This window comes from Columba livia, chromosome 1 (assembly GCF_036013475.1).
Source record: "Columba livia isolate bColLiv1 breed racing homer chromosome 1, bColLiv1.pat.W.v2, whole genome shotgun sequence".
NCBI lineage: Eukaryota > Metazoa > Chordata > Aves > Columbiformes > Columbidae > Columba > Columba livia.
In genome coordinates, this window is record NC_088602.1 from 58,322,776 (window position 1) to 58,347,700 (window position 24,925).

General features: G+C 35.5%; 1 protein-coding gene across 5 annotated transcripts in view; it reads right to left on the reverse strand.

Moving 5' to 3' along the window:
- FGF14 (fibroblast growth factor 14) overlaps positions 1–24,925 on the reverse strand; it is a 417,171-nt gene that overhangs the window by 160,156 nt on the left and 232,090 nt on the right. For 2 of the 5 annotated variants that reach the window (XM_065057946.1, XM_065057952.1), the window contains exon 2: positions 18,430–18,469. The exons of the other annotated variants lie outside the window; for them this stretch is intronic. Coding sequence is in view for 1 of the 2 variants with exons in the window: in XM_065057952.1 (XP_064914024.1) it covers positions 18,430–18,469 (40 nt within the window). In the remaining variant the exon portion in view is untranslated. The remainder of the gene's footprint in view (positions 1–18,429; positions 18,470–24,925) is intronic. 5 annotated transcript variants of the gene reach the window in all.

Sequence of the window (24,925 nt, forward strand, 5' to 3'; positions counted from 1 at the left end):
GAGCTACGTATTATTTCACCCTGCAAATCTATTCATGCAACAAGAAATACGAGAAAAGCATAATGAAACTATGTATTATACATAGTTTCTGCTTTTCTGTTGTGATGCATCAGAGCACATTATGTAGTAAGTTTAATGAAAACTATTAGAAATTTAAATCCCAAAATTACCTATGCTGAAATAACTGTCCTAAATCTAAAATTATTTTGAAGATGAGAAGCTTTGTTCTATTTTCCTCCAAAAGAGAGTGTGTGTTTAAAACCCCAGACCCTTAACCCCAACTTTATTTGAAGTAATAATACTGAGTTTGTCTTAAGCTGTATGGATAAAAGCAGGGGGAAAAAAGGAAGGTAGGGGGGGAAACCTAAGGAAGAAATAAGAAGTAAGTAATAGCTACACAAAAACATAAATAAAATCGTTTCCCAGTGATTGATAACAAGTATATAGAATAATTCATAAAGGAGGTTTGCAAATATAAGTTATATAACTGTTTTTACAGTATTTTCCTCAAGAAGAAGGTTTTTTGTTATGTTATTCCTTTCAAATAATACCAAAGCTTCTTAACTTGGTATAGCATTTATATAGAAAAATATGTTTTTCTTTGTAAGATATTTGATAGGGTTTTTTTAGTAGCTTAAGTCCAACTATTGGTCAAAGAAATGCCTACTCAGGTTGAAGCATACTTGAAAGTGTCGGAACTTTCTAATATCAGTTAAAGTCTGCTTTACATAAAATGAATGTGAGGGGGCAAGATGTAGATTAAAACCAGTGTTAAGAAGGATTTCCTTACATATAATTATAACAGTCTGACAATTGAACTAAATTTTCATTTGGAGGTTGTTTTCTCAAAAATAATTAAAAATAAACTTACAATAACTTCTAGAAGAACTATCTTATTTCACTAAAGATTCAGAAAAACACCGCTGAGCTCTGCATTCTGTAAGATCAAAATAATTAGCAGTTAATTGATGGCTTCACACACACTGGTGATTGTGTGAGAATATCTGACCTTTGAGTTCACTCTCAATAACCATACTAGGAACTGAAAGAAAAGCCAGAGACTTTTGTTATACAGTTACATCAAGATTTTACATTGTATGATATACAGGTGTACACAGAGAGCAAGAACATGTGGTTTATCCATTATTGTGGATAACATGAAGTAGATCATATCAGACAGGTTTCATTAAACCTGTATGCAGAGAACATGAAAATAAATTATGCACCCAAATACCCAGATGACAATGAAGTTGACCACAAAGTGAGCACTTCTTATTTCCACTGTGAAGCAGAGAGAAATATGGTCACAGTTATAGATGTAGAAATTGAGCTGGTGAGAAACACGTTTGGCTCAAAGGTTTTGCACTAGTGAATAAGCAATCAGCAATACTACTTCTTATTTTACATGGTTTTTGTTTGGTTGTTGTGTTTTTTTTTTGTTTTCTTTGTTTTTGTTTGTTTGTTTGTTTTGTTTTGTTTTGTGGGTTTTTTGTTGTTTTTTTTGTTTGTTTGTTTTTTGGGTTTTTTTTTTAATCACCGGAAGTTTAATATCCACGTTTGAAATTTTATAATACTTCTTTTCAGAATGCTTTTTAATATCTGAATAGTTTGGGCTTGTTATTAATGAATGATTCCTATTAAGAATTGCTTACAAAATAACTGTGTTTATGTAAGTCAAATAAATTTATGATTCTTAGTTGCCTGAAGCACACAACACTGAAATAAAAGTTAGAAGTTATAGTGAGGAAAAAAAATGTTTCCTTCTGTAAGAAATGATAGCTGAGAATGCTTTATGGTAAGTTAAACATTAAAAAATGCATAGGAAAATACACAATATCCTGTATTCTATAAGAAATTAGAGGAGGGTAAAATAAAAGAATATGTTGTAATTTCCAGGTCTACCTTACTTAATATACCCTAAACAAATATGCTGGAAAAATAAATTTTCCTGCAACTTCAAAATAAATAGAATTAAATCCTAAAAAGTAGGATGAAAAAACCTACATGTCCTTGACAAATGTTAGTTGATCACTATATTCAGTCATCACATAACACCACTTCATTATTTTTTGGAGCTTTGCTATAGATATTAATAAGCAAAACAAGGATACTAGCCCAAACTACCCTTCCAAGGAAGGACAGTCAAAGAAATCAGACACAGAAGTAGGTGAATTAAAAGTAATTTGTTTATGAAGTGGGATAAAACACAGAATGTATTATTTCCTAAAGAATTTTAACTAGTGCAGTGTTTTGCTAAAATGCATTATTTTGGTACACTAAGACGACTATGAAAACAGCTATGCCTGATATGTTTTTCAAGTTAGGATCCTTTGCTAGACCTTCTTTCAATGTGTGAACTGATTTGCCTTAGTCATCAAACAATGTTTTAGTTAAGGATTAAGTTAACAGCAAGTTTAAAATTAAAAAATCAGATTCATTTTCATTTATTGAAGTGAAAAAGTGTCCTTCTAAAAACCAGAAATACTAAGAGTTTCCATCAGTTTCCAGGATCAGACTTCTACACTTTTTTTGACACTATCTGAAATAAAGTAATTATTTGTTTGAGACTTGTCACTGTAGGAGTCATGCCCTTAAAAGAAATATTCTACAGGAAGTTATCATCAGGCTAGTTGTAACAATTCTTATTAACAGAAGAAACAAAATGTTGCTGCTGCTCAAATACCATCAAAACCAGCAGCTTCAGTTGCTGATACATCATAGAAGATGTAGCTACAATGGCAGACATGCATGAGCACGTGAAAAAGCACTGTTATTTTACATTTAGATCCAAAAGAATAGGATTTATTTTTTTTTCTGTTCAGCTATAAGAACCTCTTGTTCTTAAAATGGGGTGCTTGCAGTTGAATTTCCTTTTAAAAATATTTTGTTGGACAGAAAACATACACAGCTTGCTCTGGTGAATACTTTCTAAAGGAAATTTCCTAAGAAACTCAATTGTATCAACAAGAAACTCGTTTTGCTAGCAAATGCTCATGTGTTTATCACTCCAATTTTCAATCTCTCAACCTAGGCCAATGATTTCAAAGACTGGCTCTTAACTCCAGAGGCAAAGCTTTTAGCATTTCAACCCACCCAGCCCAGACACTTGCAAGGGCTGATAATCTTCATTTTTGGAAGGTCAAAACAAAATCCTTGCCCAAGGTTATAATATCAGGCACATTACAAGACAGCAAAAATCACTGAACCTTTTTCCATCTGTTGTACCCACACAGATTCTCAGTGCTTAGTACAATAAAACTCACATGTTAATAGTCAGCAGCCTATACATAATTTCTAAAATAATGTCATGTTTTGAAAAAAAAAAAAAAAAAAAAAAAAAGGAGCAGTAAAACATGTATATTGGAACAAGTTTTGAGGAAGATAGCAATAACACCTGATATTGAAGAGAATATTTGCCTATGTAAATTGGCTCAAAAAGAAGATGTAAAGATAGTTTTTGAAAACCCTAAACTCAGTAAAAATGTCATGAAATAAACATCTTTTGAAAACAGCTGTCTTCAAAGAATTATCTCATCACTTTCGTTGTCCAGCTATTGTACCATAATGCTAATGCTTGAGAACTGGAAAGTGAACAAAACTAAAAACAGAACCCCCACCAAAAAAAAGAGGAAAAATAAATTATTTTTGTGACAGTGGAATACATATGGTGAAAACTAAATTTAGATTGGCTGTGATCCCATACTTGCCATTAATTTTGGCTTTCAAACTGAGAAACAGTGACCCTCAGCACAGTGGGGTCCTGGCCCAAGACACTGAGGTATTAGAGGAAAAGAGTAAATGTGTAAACGTTCACACATGTTTATAAAGCTGAAAGGAAACAATGCAGTAATTCATACAAAATTCCACATATCCACTGATCCCCATCCCTAATTTATGTCTCTGAAGTGTATCTGCATGAAGATCAGATACCTGTTCTAAAACACAACCTACTAGTGTCTAACCGAGCACAAGCAAAGCTTATACAATCCACTGTTAACAGGGCAGAGATTTGTAAGACAAATACTTAGCATGAATGAAATGGATGGAAGTGTGTGTTTGTGGGGAGGAGGAGAAGGGAAAGAGAACATGCAGGTATGCCAGGGAGTAAGCTTTGATTTACAGGATATAGGATTAATCCTTATAGAAAGAATTAGTCAAGAACACCCCTAAATTACAATCAACTCCTGGCAGGAAAACATATCTAAGGAAAGTTGCCTGCAAATTCTGCAGAAATCTGAACTTTTGATTCCAACAAATGATACGTAGGTGTTGTCCCCCTTACACCTCTTCCCACCTTGCACCATTTTTAATTCAATCAAAATCTTTATATTTTATGTGATGAGCTTTCAAGTTAAAAAGCATAAAGACAGCTTTTTCTATTTTCACCTGACATTCCACAACTATGTCACCAGTTGCTTCTGTAGCCTGGTTGACAGCATGAGCCCTGAAGATCCGTAGCCTCGAAGACCCGGTAGAGAGAAAAGTTCTCAGAGAAAGGGAATCCCAGAAAGTCAGTACTTCAAGATCCTACCAGATTCAAATTCCCCTGTCAAAGAAAAGCGACTGCACCTCATTCGCTTGTTCTGGCATTAGAAACATACCTGTACGCTACCAGTGGTCACCTTGTACTTGTGTACTAAAGTGGGACTCACAGTGTAAGCTAAAGTAGCCTGTATGGTATTTGTCTGCATGTCAAAAATGACCTGAGAATGAGAAAACCACAGCTGCTTTGGACCCTACAGGACTATCCACTTAGATTTGTGTTGATTTAAATAATGGCTATTTGGTTGATTGTTTTAAGCAATGCTAAAATAAATAAATATACAAATAAATGCATCCAGACTAAACTCATAACACTCCCCCATTTTCTTGTTTGTTTCTGAAAAGTTTGCTAAATGAAGTCTGTTACTGAAAGGTGTGCTTATAATTCTTGTGGACTTTGGAGAGAGATTTTACCTGGGCAGAAGTAAGGAATGGAGAAATAAAGAAACACCAGAAAATACAGTTCATTGACTTTATTTCTCCCACCCCAATTACTTTCTATTTTGATCTGTTGTGTTCCACAAATTGATAAATGGTTAAATCAAGGATAGCACTTGAAATTGAAGTGTGAATAAGTTGCTTCATTAGTGTTTGCAGGCTCCATTACAGAGTAAAAGTACACAACCGAAGTTTGACATAAAACTGTTTCCAGGGTACACTAAAAAAACACAGTAATGTTTCCAGAATAATCTTGAGAACTAATAGAAATCAGCTGGAACACCTTAGCTGTTTCTAGCTATCAGAATAAGACATTAAGGGAGTTATTTCTCTGGCTAATATTCTAAGACAAAATTGACCTTTTTATTCCTAAAGTTCTGCAATTGGCCTTAAGTTACAGGTGAGGGCACTGTAAGCAAAAATAAAAGCTTAGGATAGGCTAAATGCAGATACATTTAAAGTGAAAAATCTTTAAAAGGCACAATATAAACGTGCTTGCTGACATTTCAAATCACAGAATAGAAACTCTCAAGCTGAAAAGTATTTTGTACTTAGCATCTAAATACCATTATTTATAGAATAATTGAAGCTTTTCCCTAGAAAAAGCATATTATATACATATGCATATAGACATTTGAAGAAAATTGCCTAATTCATGTAATCAAACAGGATTACATATGAAACATTAAATTGCTGCCCAGTGCACTTGAATCAAGGTACAGTCTGAGATATAACCATACAGCAAGAGGTATGAAAATATTATGTCAGACTTTTTCTTCTATGATTATCAAAACTCACTTGATAACATTGCAGGACACCTGATATTCTAAGGTAGCTCCATTTTTTCTAAGTAAATGCAGTACTTGTTTTCAAATAGGTTTCTGATATAGTAATGTACATCAAACTCTCAGATTTTTTTAAGTAGTAGTTTTTTCTTTTCTAAATTGTTAATTATTGCCTAAAATATATATATATCTATATATATATATGTATGGTTTTATTTTACTTTTATTTTACTAATTTGAAAGGCATTTTGAAAGAGAGCTACTTTGATTTTTTTTTCTCAAGATATATCATTTCAGCTCAAAATACTTAATTGAATTGAGCAGGAAAAAAGTCCATGTTTAATGATTGATGTAAATAATAATTTTAAAGAACAATCGGCACCAAACTGCTTCTCTGATAGTTAGTGAAGCACCTTTTCTATTTAGTTGCTGATCATAATCCAAAATCTCCACAAGAAATGGAAAATTAATTTAAAAGTTTTGAACAGAGTTTGGACCTTGACATCATAATAATTTTTGACAGTCTTAGATATTGAATACATTAAATCTAATGCATTTTTTCTGGAACGACTGGTAGGAAAAAATGCAGGCTGTATTGTCTAAAAACTTACATGAGACAACTGAAGATGCTGGCATGGTGCATGCACAATAGAAACATCTTCAGTCTTATATTTGGTTTCTTCTGAGTAAAATTCTTAAAAATTAACAAAGAAAAATCTGTTCCAATAATATGAAATAATTAAAAGGAAAAAAAGAAAAGGAAAGTAAAAGCCCCACAAACAAAAATCAAACCAAAACACAACTGAAAATAATTACAGTCTCTAGGATTTCAAAACTCACGAGACTTCCAACAGTTTGCAACTTTGAGGTATTACTGCCTTAGAACAAGCAACTATATTGACTTTAATAAAACTATGTGAGTGGAAAACTGCTGTATCAGGGAACATGAGGCAGAGAAGACAACTGAAAATATTTAACTCAGTTACCAGAAGAAGTCTGTCATCCTACATGAAGCACTAGTGATTATGTCCAAAACACAAGCTATTAAAATTTTCAACTAATCCAATGTCTGCAGGCTCTGTGGCACTGGCGTACAAAATGCCTAAATGTTTGGATCTTGCGTCATGTTTAAACCCATCAGATACAATTTGTAAACAAAGACAGTTTGGCAAACACAGCAATCCACGGTGTGACTCACTTTTGAAACCTGGGTTATCAGGCTGATGTTTTCCATGGATCTTTACGCAGCCTAAACTCAAAGAGTAATAAACTCAAAGTCCGGTAGGTCAAAGTCACCTACTAGTGGGGCCAAACAATACATTGTTTTCCTGAGAGGTTTGTTCAATGCCTTCTTTACTCACAGAAACACTGAAAAACCTATATAATTTCAGGACGGTCCCCAGGATTCCCAGATGGGCAGCAAGTTTGTCTGTAAAATACATGGTGAGGGTGGGGAACCGGTAGCATGATGGTGATGGAGGCACCTACCCCCAGGCCACTCTAAGAAGACAATTTTCTTCAGAGCATCCGATGGTTACCAAAAATCTCCTCAAATGTCCAAAGCTTACTCCTGTCTCTTAAAAGCAGCACACAGCTTGCACAAATCTCTAAAAAATGATGGTTCTTTTTTAATTAGCTGTTCTGGACTACCCCTTTTCACTGTCAGAGGTAATTCACATTTGGACTCCCAGAAACCTACTGCAAGTATGATGCCTTGGAATCATCCCCGGTGGATTTGGGGCTCAGGTCTGCCCAGGTGAATTAAAATTATTTAAACTCTGTGATGTAACTGACAGCTCTGTCCACTTCTTGTTTCTCCTTCCTTTCATCAGAAAGCCTCAGGTGCATTTTGAACATAAGCTCTTCCTGAGTGGGTCCCATACATCAAGACTCTGGTGCACGAGGTGCTGCCATTCCATGTCCCACCCACCCCTAGCCATAAGCCTGCTACCAGGTTGCCTCATCTTGTCAACAAGAAAGAGCTTCCTGATACCCAGTGAAATTTGAGGTATTTGTGGGTTGGTCTACATGAACTACAGAGGTACGTTCCAATCCTAACTATTCTGTGATTCTGTATTTGGTGTGAGAAAAGGTGCCCTATAGAATTTAAGTCCTCTAAATGTCAGATGAAAGCTGAGAAGGATGTGTTTGGACTATAACTTGGACCTGGTTCCCAGGGAGGTGTCACTCCTGATGATGTCATTCTCTCTCTGTGTTGCTCCTCAGTGAATGAGAAAGCACTTTTCTAACATTGTGAAAGCGTAAGTGCATATAATGAATCATAGAATCATAGGATCATTTTAGTTAGACAAGACCCTCAAGATCACTTGATGACAAAAAAAATACATCACAGTAAGGCAAATGCAGGTGTTCTTTCAATTCAGTGCAGTCAGGCTACCACCCCATGTTTCGTGTTCTGAGAGTAAGCGAGCCCTACTTTCCTAAACCAGTATCTTAGGTTAAACCTTTAACACTTAGCAAGTTTTGATGATGTTAAGTGAAAAGTTTGGACAGCTACAGTTACAGCAGAACTAAAAAAAACATCAAGTAATGTCTTGTTTTTACAATACTAAAGAAGTGGGAAATAAAAAAATCACAAGTTGTCACATGAATTTCAACGTTTAATAAAAATATCATGTCTTTCAGACTTATTTTGTAATAGAAAAACTCAATATGAATGCAGACATTTATCTGATCCATATTCCTCGAGTAAATTTCACTGAATCTTCTTTGCAAATGAAGATTAAACAGTTGGTATTTATCAAACAAATTATGAGAACACTGTCTGGTAAAACACAAATTAAAATCTATCGCCTAATTAAAAATACATGTAAAAATTATTTTTGTGGCATCTATTGGTACTATTTAAGAGTCTAAGTTCCCAGAATAAAAAAGAAATATAAATCTGTTTTCCCACCTTCCTTCTTCCTCCATCATTCCCCTTGCTGCCAGCAAAGGAGCTAAGAACCCCATAGGTATTATTGATGCACATATCCCACGGAGAATATACTTTTTAAGGCCCTCAAATATATCCATATATTACACATCATCCATCTTCCAGTTTCAATTTTTCTTTACATAAGAATGGTAGAAATGTTTGGGGTTTTTTTTTGAGTAATAATTTTAGATAATGCAATTCACCTGGAGTTATTTGTGATGAATGAAACTTCATTTTCCTTGCAAGCTATTATAATAATGCATAAAAATCCAAATAGCAGGTCAGTTTTCACCAGAGCACAACTAAAGAAACTGCCTTCAAGTAGGTTCAGAAAGAATAAGTTCCAGACATTTGATATCAAGCTGTGTGATGAGTAATTTATTTCACAAAAGACACAAAAACACTGATAGCGGGAAAGTGACATAAACAGTCCAGGGTTGCTAGAAATTCTCTGCTGACACCAACTGCAACAGAAGGAGAACCTCAAGGCAAAGCATGACCCTGCCTCAGCCAAGAACCCATACATTTTTGGAGATTATGGGCACATAGAAGGAAGTAATTGGCCTAAGAGATGGCACTTCTTATGACATGGATGCCTAAATACTCCAGGGGAGACATCTCCCTTGCTTCAAAGGTTCACTAGCGTAGATTCACTACCATTGATCAAAAAGAAAAATACCATTGTCATGTTCTAGCACCCATTTCCAATCCCTTCCTCATATTTTGCTTGGTTCAGCCAAATTTACTTAATTTAATTTGTGTTTGCAAGCCTGCAAGACAAATAAAGTAAAATTAATTTGCTGTCCCTTTCAGTCAATTAAGATACAGATATGCAAGAAAATAATACCATATTTAAATAAATAGCATTTTTAATCAACCAATGCATTATCTTAGCAAGACTAAGTATGTATATCATAATGAAACAAGTATTAATGCAAATGAATGTCTGGAAAGAATGTCTGATTTTTAGCTAAAGAAAAAGGTACACTCACATGTTTCTATAATACATCACATAAATGCATTTAGTAAATGGCTAAAGTAACAATGCAGCTTATCTATCATAATTTTTACATATTTAAACCAGTTTGTTTCCAGTGGTTCCTCTGGATTTTGCTCTTACCCTAGCTAGAAATGTAATTGAAATCTCTAACTTTGTTTACGGAACCACAGAAAATTGGGTACCTACTGTTGTAATGAAGACAAATAAAAGAGTTAAGTAACAAAGTAATTAAATGTCAAACTTTTAAAAGTTGCCTCCCAAATAGTGAGAGAAGTAAGTAAAAAAGCTAGAATACATTTATTTGTACTTAAGGAACTATGTTAGACATCCTAAAAGGTGTGTGGGGGAGTGCGCACTGCAGACAGATGCCAAATTGTTCCTTCAGGACAACTATGTATTATGATTATTAACTCCTAACACAATTATAACAGTCAGATACCACATTCTCACAAGATATGATGCTGATATTCCACAGATGCAAAATGATTACTAAATTTATACAATTTATAAAGAAGGTCAGAGGTTGCTTCTAAGACTACCTAGTGTAACAAACTAAACTAAGTTCAATATTGCCAGGCTCCTAATGGATGAAATATATAACACTGAATGAAAGAGGGAAAGACAAATCCAAGAAGATGTGAAAAAGTTTCATTAAGTATTCTTTGGTGTTTTTATACTGAAATTTGAATTTCCTCTTTCATGTGATACTGGTCTTAGCAAGTGATGTCAGCTTTAAAATATGCCTGAAGAACAGAATGAAGTATGGTGGTAAAACAATTTCTGAAATGATGCAGAAATAGCCTGTGCAGTTTCCCTATGAGGCTTGACTAAACATACTGGCTTCTATCCAGACATCAAAATGTAATTAAGTATGATTTGTTATGTATATTCATGGATTATTCACATCTGAATACTTTGCTTGTTTGAACCACATTAGAGTATTTGGCCCCAATCTAGAAAATATTTTAAGTGAAAAATCAAATTAGAGCAACTTTTCCTGGAGGACATCAGTTTCTCTTTGTCTCTCTTTCTACAGATCTAGGACACTTAATAGTTTGAGACATTGGATTAATGTTAGACCATTAATCTAAATATTTAAAATAGTGACAGATGGTACCAATACAACACACAGTGTGATACTGCAGGAAGGAGAGCCCAGTTATGGGAGCAACATCAGTATTCCATATGTTCAGGTTGGTGGTGAACATTTTAAAGAGAAAATTATTTGGTCCCAACAGCAACAGACTTGACACAATTCCTAGATAAAGCAACAAGTTGTCAAACTAGTTCAAGAACCACCCTGTGCCAAAACTCACATTTTCAGGCCTTTGTCAGGACGCTATTTTCAAACACACAGAAAAATGGCTCCACTGAGCCAAGAGAAGCTCCATTTTCTCTCATTTGTAAAGATGAGAACTCTCTCACCTTCCAACTCCTGTCAGATTTGCCTTAACCTTTTCTGTGTTGATTTAGTTGGTCACAATTTTTGTTTAAATAAGTAGCATCTGACGATTGCTTCTAGCAAAAGAAGAAGAAATATCCAAGCAGTAGCAGCACTCTCCCTTTGCTTTGCTTTGCCCTCCTCCCTGCTTTCCCTGCTCCATGAAAATATGTTGAATTGTAAATGTGAATGTTTCAAAACCAGGACAGGCTTAAAGAACTTCTACAAGATGTTAAGAAAAAACACAACCTCCACAGCACACCCCCAACAGTAAAGATGTTATATTTGGCCATGTGTCTAACAAACACATCAGTACTGCTTCTTGTATTTAAGTATGCTTGCTTTAAAATTCCTGTATATTGCAAACTCTTCTCTCCTCTAAGATTTCATTTGTTCCACTTTATGATGACTAAGACTAAATTCAAGACTCTTTAATTTAGCCACACTTACATGAAAGTGCTCTGTATGGTAACTAACTCAGTGGAAGGCCAGTCCCTGGCTAAAGACACTCAAGAGCAGTTACAACACCAACATTAACCTTTCTGCTTGTCATACCCTGCTGTAAAAGCCTAAAAAATATTTACATTTCCTACAGACCATTAATGGTCCATCCAGTTGTACAGATGCACTGGAAGAATGTAGAAAGGAAAAGGAGTAAGTATCAGGTTTTTTTCTAGGAAAAAAATAAATACACCTGATAAGGGTATTTAGGTAGAAAGAAATGCACCAAGTCAGCAAGAGAGATTTGTAACAGAGTGTAGGCAAAAAGAAAAAAAAAAATCCATTGCAAAAAGGGCAAGTCATACAAAATTATTTTTTCCCATTGAGCTATCTAAATAATACAATTTAATTTTATTTATTTATTTATTTGAAAATGCTTAGCATCCTGTAACTATGGTAACAATTTGCCTTGCTGAGTGCCTCTTTGTTAACGTCCCCTTGCTGTAGTAATGCTTCCATCACCATCTGGCAGTGACAATTTTCTTGCTTGAGTGAAAATTCCTCCAAAGTATAAAAATCAGGCCACTTATTTTTTAAGGTCTCACTGCCCCAGCTCCTATTGACTTGCAGAGTCCCAGCCAGAACCTCTGTAAATCCAGTCATGTGATTTTGATGTCTTAATGAAGGGGACAAGCAACACTGTAAAAAAGGACTGAGTTACAAAACTGTTCAGCTGTTGTCTTGCCTTTGATAAGTAAGGTTTATTTTTCAAACTTTTCCAAGAAGTGATGTTTTAAAAATAGCTTACTCCATTCTCACCTCCTATGCTTCAAAGAAGGTGAAGGTGGCATTAAGCAGAATGGCAAAACAAACTTCATTATTAATAAGGCAGGTTCCAAGAATATCACATGAAGACTGGGAAACCTTTGGTTTCCATGGTAAATCACTTGACTCTAATACACTTAATAAACATGTTTAACATTTCGTACTCTGTGGGTCAGATGGAAGTAACATAATCACAGTTATTAGGTCAAATACATACAGTGAGAATTCAAAAGAACAGCAAAATACCAAAAATGCACTGACAATAAGCCAGGTTGAACAGATATAGAAGCAAGAGTCTTCTCAATCATGGGCCTCCTCACATCTGCATTTTGACATTTCAGCAACTCTTCTGAACTCTGGTCTAAAGCAGAAAACAGTATAATTGTGTCACAAGTATTAAATATATATATATATATATATGTATATATATGTATATATATATATTTCAGTTTAAAAATAGTATAAGTGTCACTAAACTTTTCATGAAACTCGCTTGGTCATGGTTCTGCTATCCAGTTATTAAAAGTCAGTTGATTGATAAATGATTTATGTTCTTCAAAGTTGCATAAAAACAGTCAAATAATCCTTCTGGGTCTGAGGGGAATACAAGTAACCAGAAAACTGATTATAGAACTTAAGATACATTTTATACATATTTATTTGTGTCTTTGGTCTACATGAAGAGGGCAGACCAAGCATGAACATGGGACCACTTCTTTCCAGATCACGCATCCAGGCATGTGCCACTTTTGATTTCTCCCTTCACAGGTCCAGAGCATAAGACCAGAGAGTGCTGTTATGCTCTGTGCAGTGAACATACAAGACAAGCTCCTTTATATGGAAAAATAGGCTTTTTATGTGTGTCAAGACACAGAAAAATCTGTATCTTAGAATTTTTTTTTTCCCTGAAAGTAAATGTTTTGAGGAAAAAAAAAAAAAACAAAACAACTGACAGTAGCAGCTTAGGCTGGCATTTGGAAACAATGGAGAAAGCAGAATGCAGCTTGACAATAAAGATACTGAGGGAAGAAACATATTGATGGTCACAATGGGTGAGTTGAAAGACTGCAATGACTTTCAATTTTGAGGATGATTCTGTAGGATTTGAATACTCTGTAGAACAGGTATGTTTTAAATGGACTATATGTAACACTTGAGAAAGAATCTGGAATAAAAATAAAACAAACAGGAAAAAAAACAACAACCCAACCCAACAAAACAAAACAAACAAAACCAAACAAAACCAGAACCCACCCACCCCTGCTCTAGACACACAAAAAAAACCAACCCAAACCAACCAACCAACCAAAAAACCACAAACAATCAAACAAACACAAAATCCACCACAAAAATAATTAATCCTATTCTACACAATCTCAAATAAGTCATATTTCTCAGTTGGAACTCCTTAAGTTACCTCAGAGAATAGAGAAATGACTAAGTGTGTAGTTATCTTTGATGATTCAACATCTCTCAGGCTTGGGGTCTCAATACACCTCTCAAAAAGCAATTGTACAAAATCTGGTTTGGTTTTTTTTGTTTGTTTGTTTCTTTGTTTGTTTTTTTTTTTTTTTTTAATATTACTGAAAACTTTCTGTGGAGGGGTTTTGATAGATAAAGATTTGTTGTTGAATTAGTCAGGCTCAAAGGAATCTCAAGGCCGCTTCAAGAAGCTGAGAACAGAATCTGCTGTGAGAAAGAGGGGCGTACAGGGCCCCAACATGGCGTAAGTCATCGGACCTATCATCAGTGAGACTCCAGCATGTGGAGAGCCCATGATACTCATTTAGCGAATCCATGCTTGGAGCATGGACGCTTGATTAGAATATAGTTGCTTATATAAGGAGGCTTGTTTCTGCAATAAATGGCTTTGTGTGATTCACAATGAATCGGAATGCTGAGTCCTTTATCGTTCCAACACTTTCCCTCCATCAGAAGGGACTATTCTTTATTTTTTCTTATGTTAATTGAAGAAATACATCACAAATGTATTAGATATGGGATAAATTATTTTATGAAAGGACCAAAGAGAAAATTCTCTATTAACTGTCTAGTTTTATTTTTTTTTAAGGAGGTTAGCATGTGTAGGCAACAACTTTGGAAAGGTTAGATAGTGTCTGAGGAGGACCATTACCAATTTCCTGACCAGAAAATAAAATGAGGGCATAGAGTTCCTTAGGAAAAAGAATAGAGTTCATTGTTTCCCTTTTCTTCTTTATAAGGTAAAGAAATCTAACTTTTATTGAGATCATTAATCCCTCTTCATGTTATAAACTGTTATGAAGTGCATAGCTATTTTCATGGGAAAAAAAGTCATCTGTTTAAAAGAGAAACATTATTTCTTCCAGTCTCCTTTACAGAGAAAATGTAATACACGTTTACGATGCAGAAGAAATTACCAAAAAGTCACATGAACAAAACCAGCAGAACCCTCAGAGCTACAGATTTATTGAACTGAGATGTGATAGTAACAATTTACCCCACCCCAGCCATGAGCATGATGTTAAGACAGGTATTTAACCCTACTCAGATGGTTGAGAAGTATCAGCTTCTGATGTGGCCAGTTTCTCTACTAAGCCTGAGTAAGTAGCCCAAGGTCATTGCCCATGTCTTAGAGAGGCTAAAGGGAGATGGACCGAATCATCACTCATCTCCAGTGATGCTCTGGAGGTCAGACGTAGCTTGACAAAAGTCAGCAGTGCTGTAACATGAAGGAAGCAATGGTATGAAGATAAGATTTTTGTTTGTTTTGTTTTTTTGAGCAGCATTAGACTGGAATTAATTTAGTAAAATGATTTGGGATTCATTGCGTACACACTACATGTTTGCCTCACCTCAGTCTCAGATAAGAGAATACTTCAGTAATTCCGCTTCCACGGGAAGTAGATGCCTAAGAAGGCTTCTACTTCTCTTTGGCTGACATCTATTTTGTTTGAATATCATGTCCATGATTAACAATTTCCTCTTCACAGTACTTCCAGAATCCCACCTCAGTGCTTAATGAGAGAAGTCTCTCTTGCTGCTACTAATGAGAACTATCAATATCCCCAAAACAGACAGAAAAAAATGGATGGGAGTATTTATAAGCTTGGTATAATAACTAAAGGTGGAAAGATCAAAACCAGAGAACACAATTTTAAAGGCAACAATCATTATATTCACAGTAAAATAAACATAATGTATTTGATGTAAAACAAGAAAACTATAAGCTGTGGGTCAATGAAAAGGCAGCCAAAAGTATACCCCAGCTTCAAAATGAACAGCCATTAACACTGAACTACTATTAATCTGATTTGTTACACCTGAATAGCAGTTTTCAGGTACCGAAGCAATTCAAAATGTGCCATCTTTCTAATTTGCATTGTAAAAATTCAATGTGACTTAGGAACCAGATTTTTTTTTAAATATTAAACATTCTACTCTTAAGTATGTATTCTCAAAATCTACCCTTCAGTATTTTTAAATGCTGCCTTTCATTACTTGTAACAGAAAAATTACAAAAATCTAGCAAATGGCAGAAAATACACCCACACACCTGTTACTAAGTATCTACTTAGTCCAAAGGAAAGCATTGTTTAAAAAGGTTTGTTGTATTTCTAGGAAATTGCTGTATCTACTTCATCACATCAGGAGGGTTGTTGGAAACATTGTTTGCAGGAAACAGCAAATACAACACCGACCTTCTGCAACACGTTATTTTTCATTCACAGCTCAGCCAACACAGATACTGGGGTCTTTGCTGCTAACCAGGTTTTCCCGGTGCCTCAGAGATACCGAGGGCTATCTGGAGTCCCAAGGTTTCACTACTCCTCTCCACCCTAACTGGTAAAAGAGTCGCTTTTCCACACCCATTCCCGTTAAAGTATCTTCCATTCACAATACTGAGATTAAGATAATAAGTACCAGTATAACCCAGAGGTGCAGGCCACTCTGCTACAGGCCAAGAACACCTCTCAAAATTAAAATGAACAACTTTCTAGGCTGCGTAGGGAGAAGGTGGCTATTACTTTCACAAGTTATGTGATGGCTATGCAGGAAAACCATGATTCCATTAAAAACAAACAAAATAATAATAATAATAATAAAACAAAAAATGAAAGAAAACAAACCCCCTCCACGCCCAGCTCAAGTAAAACTTAATCCACAGTAATTACACACCCTTTGGAAACTTTAAGAGTGCCATTTTTCTTGACATCTTAGTAGTCCGTGCGCCTTCTATCAAACAGGCAGCTCTATTCAATGTGTCTATTCAATGTTAGTTCTCTGTCATCTTACTTTGTATTTTTCCACAACATGCCGTTATTGTCTGAATAAAATACACTTTGGGAATCCATTTTCCACCATGATAGAGTAGTTTTGTTCCATGTTGGCAACGTGAATTTAGGTTTTACTCCAGTGTGGGAAGAATCTCTCCACCAAAAGGCTGAACTTCCTTTTAAATGGATCAAGCACACAGAGATCACTTAGAACCCCTTTGTTTTTAGTTTCACAGTAGAAAGAAAAGAATTATCCTGGCCACAGGCATCATGTCAGTCCATAAACATCAACAGCATCATGCTGAGGATTGAAGTAACCCATTAAAATGGGTTCTTCGCTGCACAGAAGGAAAAAAAAGTATTCTGTTTTATTGAGTATCAAACAGATAAAGTTTATTCTACCTTTTCCATTTACTTTCTTGACACACAATCTGTGCAGATCAGTTAATGTACAGGATCTGCTCCCTAGTGTGCTCTTAACAAGAAAAGTACAGATTTGCTACTCTGATCGTGATTTACTGGGTTTTGTTCCTGTTTTCAGCTGAAATGGAAAAGCTTTCTAATCATCATGGTAAATACAAATGCAGCTTTTGTTTCATAATTATCATAGCTATTCAGAACTTGAAAATATGACTTGATTTTGCTGTAGCTGTACTGTGCAGATCTTAGGGGTGTCATAGAAACTAAGAATGATTCACTGGGCAGACATGTTCCTTCTCAGTCAATAGCGAATGAAGAACCCAGAACAACACTGAGAAAAATTGGTCTAATGAAGATAATATCTTTCTTGAAACAAGTTTTTGACACATCATTTGCTTTTCCCATTCCTCTTGATAACTGAACTCAATAAAGCATTTTTTTCCATAATCTTTGTGCTGCAGCTATGATGCTTTACATGTCTGTCTGATAAACACTGCCAGTTTGTACCATTTTAACAAGAAGGCAAAGGTGTGAGCCTTATGATATAAAAAAATAAAAACTGAAGACAAACAAACAAAAAAAACAACTGACAACTTTTAAAAAAATTCTGTGCTTTTGAATGAAATGTTCAGACACTACCCAACATGGTACTTTTTAAAGTGCTGTCCTGCCCTTAGAAATCACACAGCTCCTCCGTCTAGCAGTGGTCTTCCTCTTCATTTTATGAGAAAAAAACCCTCTAACCTCCAGACAACATGTTACACAATGCTGGGTACCATCTCCCTGTTCCATTCGAACTAATTAAAATTTTCAAACTAATTAAAATTCTTCAGCTAGAGTTTAAGTTTACAGTATTTTGATGAAACTTGACCCAGAAAATCAAGCAGTTCTCTATCAGCTCTACAGTACCAGCTTTTCAAAAAGATAGCATGCTGTACGCATGTAATCAATTTTATTTGAAATAGAAAGATGATTACCCTTTCACCATCATGACTGTTTTCTCCAAATTCCTACATACAATAGCCTGTTAAATATTTTAAAAGATAGTGGATGACTAGAGGACTTCAGATGTTGCAATGGGATATACAACCTTCTCAGTTTAAGTTCAGTCACATTGTGACCAAGAGTGAGCAGAATCTGACCCACTACCTATGCATCCTACATAACATTTAATTTCTATTTTTTGTTAAAATGTTTCAGGCAATTAACTAACAAAACCTAGGAAGATGTGTTTTTATAAAAAGCAGCCAACAGCAATACAAGGCATCACCATATGATTGAGCACATTCTGTGTTAAGACTTGTAAGCAGGGAGAGACAAAGGAGAAACAGAAAATTACATACCACTATTTGTGTTTGTTGTAGTCCACCCTCTTCTTCCACCCTACAAAAAAAGATCCCATATAGCAAGCGTTATCTACCTACTAGGGAGCAGGAGGCAAAAAGACTGTCAATCACAGGGGTATTACATACAGTAAACTTCCAACCTTTCTCCCCCTTGTAGTCATTAAAAAAAATAGTTACAAATTTCATGGAACTAGGAAATATACAATAGAGAAAGTCAGTATGATGTAAAAGGGGGAAAGAGGGAGAAAGGTAGGATGGGAGAAAACAAGACTATGACAAACACAATTACTAGTATGTAATTTTACACTGTTGTATGTCCTGTCTCCTCCCATCCTACAAAACAAGATTCCATACAACAAGCAGAATGGGTAAGAAATGAAATCAGGAGATTGTCCCTTCTTATGTCCAGACTGAGGAACTCTTCAATCAAAATCATCCAGAGTAAGTTATAAATCTTGTTGATAACAATAGTGGCAAGAACTGTAACAAGGATCAAATCTCAGCTTTATGTATAGCAGATCTTGCTGTCTCAGTTCTTTGGTCTAGAAGATTGAAATACTTCCAACACACTGCTCATGAACAGGGAGACATCTAAGGTTTTTCTGTACCCAATGGAGTATCTTCACAGATCTAAGCAGTGCTTATTCCAAGTATCACTGAAAACTTCCTTTCTCATAGAATAAAACAGACCTCTTCTTCACAGGAGTATGGTGTAGGTTAGGAAAGATGCAAGCACATATGATGGCTTTTAAGAAAACCAAGTTGTATATCAATCCATATATAATGTTGAAGGAAAGAATCACATACTACACAAACAATTTCATCTGGAAGTAGTTGGTTCTGAAAAATAACAAAGTCTGACTGCAATGGGTGTTTGTGTAGAAGCAAATTAGAGGGCTCAAAGAGACTCACACAGAAAATTTTGGAATATCCAGGTTTTGAAATATCTTTTCCTTATTGTCTGGCAATTTGTATCTTGACTACACCAGGTCCAGAAACATCTTGAGCACTAACAAGTGTTTTTTGATGATCTTACTGGAAAGGGAAATTAACATCCAATAACTTCAGAGATCACTTGATAACAAAACTCTCCTATAATAAGAGAGCTTAACAGATGTAAAACAGCTTCAATGCTCAAAAAATATGAAGATAAATTGATGTTGCAGTTATAAGACAAATGTGATAGAATTACCACTAAACAGAGTGAGGTAGGTGCATCAGAGCTGGTTGTGGATAAGTTCAAGAAGATTGAAAGAATATTTGTTGAAATACATACCTTGCTGCAGGAGGTTATGTCACTGTATCTACACATCTAAATCTCAAAGTATAAGTAGGCAACTAAGCCAAAAGGAGAGGACAGGGGGAGTTAGATACTCATACATTAACTGGTCAAATGTCACAATAGGACAAGTTTTAGAAATGCAGTTTTCTGACACCGTTAGCAAGTGTTTCTTGTAACTGTTAGTTCTGGATTATAAAAGAGCTGTCCGTGAGAAAAAGATAAAACACTCCTCTATATCAGTTCACACAGGAGCTACAGTTCATTCACTAAGGTATAGGAATTGAAATGTAATTAAGTTGTACATTTTGGAATAATTATTACAGTATTGGGAAGCTTGCAAAATTTAGAGAGTGATTTTGTTTTTTTTAATCTTTATAAAAAAATATTTCCACTAGATGCAAAAGTTTGAAAATATGAAGGTTAAAATTCTTCAGCTCCTTTTGAAATCTCCTTTAGATCAATATATTTAAGTCACAGGGAGCAGACAGTGCAAGAGGAAACAGCAGACAGTGCGAGAGGGAACGGCAGTATGATGGAAGAAGCAAAATCCAAGAAAACACTGAAAATAAATATTCATCTTCTATAGTCCATTTTTTTTTCCAAGAGTAAACCAAGCAGAAGTAAACTTTGAAGGCAGATTGAAGACCAAATAACTCAATACCTAAAAGAAATAGACTCGAAGATGGAGAAGCTGTGAGAAAATAGAACTATTTCGTCAATCCCAGAGAACAAAGCTACTGAATAGACTGAAAGTCAAATAAATTACCTATTTGCCAAGTTGCAGGATGAAATACTTCATAAACTTCTATTCCCACAAAGCAAAGAGAATATATTTGCTGACAATGACATGTTAAGACAACCAAAGAAACTGAAAAACCACAAGTCACAAGGGAGCAGGAGAATGCAGCACCACCAGATGATCCACTGGGTTAGAGAGGACTAGGCAAACTGGATCCCATAGCTACTTCACACAGGCAAGTGATAACAGTCACCACAATGCCGAGTAACCTCTGGTTCCCTCAATATGTCATTTATGGCTGGGTTACCTGAACTGGAGCCTTCAAGCAGGCTCAAAGTCAACATCTCAGTACAGATCCAGAGAATATAACACCTGACTTTTTGGCTGTATGGCCTGTTTTGACCCTACAGCCACCTTGAGATCCAGAGAAACTTTGCTTACACACATCAGTCACTGAAGGCAGAGGAAAGCAGGTTTGGATTTCCCATACAAGTTCAGGCTCCCCTCTGTCATACACATTTGATTCAGTGGGGATATCCTAATAGACCTAGCAGTCAGATTACATCATTTTAAAATGCAGTTTGCTGTCAGATACACAGTGCCTGCCCAGATTAATTGGAGCAAAACCCGCACAGTGTGCACAGTACAGAATACCAAAGGAGGTCCAAATCTCAGTGCACAGTGCTGGTAACATGAGTATAAGGCTCTTAGGCCCATAAATGCTGAACTGAATCATCCCCACTTCAAATAATACATATGATTTTCTCACCAAAACCACGTCAATGGCCATGAAATCCACAGAGAGCACAGTAAAAGATGTTATTCACTTGTGGTGCCTGAAAGATCCTTTAGAATGAAAAGTTTGCCAAAAAGATTATATAAGCAATTCCTACAGTGCAAAATTTGGTCTTTGGCAAAAATCACCAAAGCATTGATTTTAGTTAAATATATTTCTACTGAAATGAAATGCAGAATTTTTTATCATTCTTGCTCCCACAGAAAAAGAATGTTTGATCACAACTAGCTCTACTCAAGTTGTAGAATATTCATGGGGAGTGGTGGTTGGTTGATACAAAAGATACAGGATGTTGGAAATATTCATTGAGACACTGTACTCTGTCAAAACCTGGATTGGCCATTTTTTTAGTGTTAAATATCATATCCTAAAGGTTCTTGCAAATTCGTCTCAAACTTCCTGGAAGGATTTTTTTTTTTTTTTCTCAGAAAAAAGCTGTCCCACCTGGAGTTCTTCTACATACCTGCAAAACAGTTGTTTTTTGGCAAAGTTTTGTATCCATATAAATGTCATTATTTGAACAACAAGTCTCACTACTCTAAGAGCCAAAACACTGGATCAGAAGCAGCAGTGCAGAAACAAAAAGAAAAGAAGCTATTTTCTGCAAAAGGAATGGCCTTTTCTTGCTGGGATACTCTCTGTTTAGCAAGTGATGAATATATAGAAAATAAAGAGTATGGAGTGAATGACTACTATAAAGAGAATGGCTAAATAATAAGAACATCTACAGAAAGACCACCTATTGGGCAGTGGATATGAAGGACAGCTTTATCTATTGTATAGAACACATCATCTGCCAGAATGCTTTGTGGGAAAATAAAAAGAAAAAAAGCCAAGGAACATACAAGGGCTTAAAAAAAGGCTACTGAGGGAGCATTAAATGATTCACTAAGGAAAAAAAAATATATGGAAATGTGTCCTAAAATTCTGAAGAGAGAGACTATGTCCAGCTGTATCTGCAGCCTGCATTTTAGCACATCTGAAACAAAGATTAAAATACTGGAACTCCTGCTTTCCTTGAAAGTCTTTGGTCAAAAAAGTAGAAAATATTTTAAAAAGGAAGTGGGCAGGGGTGAGGTGGGAAAGAACGAAACCAAGCAAACAGAAAACCCAACCAACAGAAAACCAACAACCAACAACAACAAAAGATGACACAACAACTAATGAACCCTGCGGGGCTGAGAAGCACACTTAGGAAATCAGACAGCTATAACTAAGTGACTGTGCTCTGTCAGGATGTCAATGATACTGGATTTTTCTGACAACATGCAGTGCTCAGAGCTGGTACAACATATTTTCCCCACTTCTCCAAGAGATAAAGGCAACCTGTGACATGTGGGCCAACAAAGTCCACAAAAGTTTGAATGTGATTTTTTTTCTTCTGAGCTACCTTTATAAAAGGAAATATACCTCATACCTCCTTTGGAAGCAAAAGGCTTGGACTCAGAAGCACATGTGTTAAAAGAGAGTCACTGAATTAAGATAGCATTCAACTGGACTGATTATACCTTCCATTGTTCTATTTTCTTTCTATTTCCTCCTTTTAGTTGGGGCTATATTGCTTGTTGTATGGAAAGGTAATTTGTGAGCCAAGAGAAGAAGTTATATATGAAAATAAAATTAAGATGAAATATGAAAAATAAGACAGAAAATTTTGTTGGGTGAGGGTCACCTGTCTCTGAGAGATTAGTACAAATAGAAGTATTGCAATCACCACAAAACAGTGTCTTATATGTCGGAAGAGGAAGGAAGGAAGGAAGCAAAGAAGGAAGGAAGGAAGAAAGGAAGGAAGGAAGGGCTACCAGCTGAGTGTTCAGTTTTCCAGCACTTAATCCTAATCAGATACTACTCAAAAAAGTGAAAAAGTAAAAAATCTGCAAAAATTGTAACATTTTTATATGAAGGAAACCAGACATTTTTCACATATTTCAGATGGGCATGCAAACTACCTTCATGAGTCTACACAATTTTGATTCTGTAGACTCTCTTTATTTTAAACTGTTATCCTCATAGTGAAAGTATTGGTGAAATGATTCTAGACTGAGAGTTTATTGTCTGGTTCAATCAGGCTCATGTATTAGATATAATAGCACACTATAAATGCACATGTTGGAGCATAGAGTGCACTGCAGACATTTCACAGTTTTTTAGAAAGGTAACTAACCTCGTCTGGCCCAAAAGCCTTCACAGCACAACCAAAGTTATTAGATACACACATAAAAGCTCACAAATTGCAATATAATTAATAATTATTCTCTTGTCACAACAGCTAATCACTCACTGTACTGTAGACACACAATGTGTCTACATGCACTCATATAATTAAATGAGTTTATTTTATTTATAAATCAGCACCTTTTGCTATCCCAAGTTTGCTTCATAAATAATTACAGTTTGACAATACAGTGCTTATTATTTTAAGCCATTTGCACAAGAAAACAAGATATAAGCACTGTAGTTAAATGCAGGCCTGATGGGATATGATTATGCAGACTGCAAGGAACACCTGAGAGCCAGGAAAAAAAATGAAATTATATTCATCTACTTGGCTTACCTAAGAAATACTAGAATAATACCGTATTACAACTGACATGTTATAGTTGCTCTCTTAAAATCCTGCTACACTGACACATTTAAGAGAGATGCTTGCTCAAGTAAGGATGTCATTCCTCAGTTGTATGAAAGCTAGAGCAAGTGAATCACCTTTGCTTTCAGTTTTTACAGCTCACAGTGGATTTCTGGTCTACAACTAGGCCTCTGAGGTACTACTGCAGTCTAAGTAACGGGTCTAAGTGTAGTGTCTCTGTGCAAAGCTATTCAGTTGTGGTTGGTTTCTTTGAAAAGACTACTTGCTTCCTTAATTCTGCCTCAAAATAAAGATAACTATATGTAATATTTTGAGTTGTTGACCACATAAGCATACTTTTTGTTTGTTTGTTTGAGAGCACACATGATATACTTTGTAATGTAAAGCAACAATCAAAGTGTGAATTCAGTACAATAACAATAAAAAAAACCCTGGACTTCAGTGAATGGCATACAATGGCCATCAGGAAAGACAGAAGAGAAAATCCTCTAGGAAACACACATGCAAGAGTTTTTTATAACAGAAAAGAGCAGGAACATGTGTTGAGAAGGATAAAGTGTTACATGTAGGTTTTACACGAAAGTCAAGATGGCTGTTGACAAGATATTTAATCTGGAGGAGCAAGTGTGATTTTCAAATACAAAAGCTGAGCCCCAATATGAACAGAGTAAAGAAGCACACTTGGAAGAGAGAGAAGGAACCTTACAGAGAGATGGAAAAGAACTGGAGGTAGATTGGACAACAGAATAAGAGCAAATGTGCTTGTGTGTGTGTTGGGGGATAATAGCACTAGAAGAAATTAAAACAGAAGATAATTAACAGGGGACAAAAGCATATATAAAAAGGGCTGAAAATAGGTTTTAAGAGTGTATGATGAATCTTTAAAAACAAAACAAAAAAACAAACCAAACCAAACCAAAAGCAAACCAAACCAAACAAAAAAAAATCCACGTAGCAAGTAAAGCGCAGGTAAACAAAAGCCACTTCAACACCTTCTTAGAAATCTCACTGTTTCTGTAGGTCTCAAAGGTCTCAACAGCAGACTGTTTTGACTGCTTAAAATAGATTTTAGAAACTATAAAAACTATA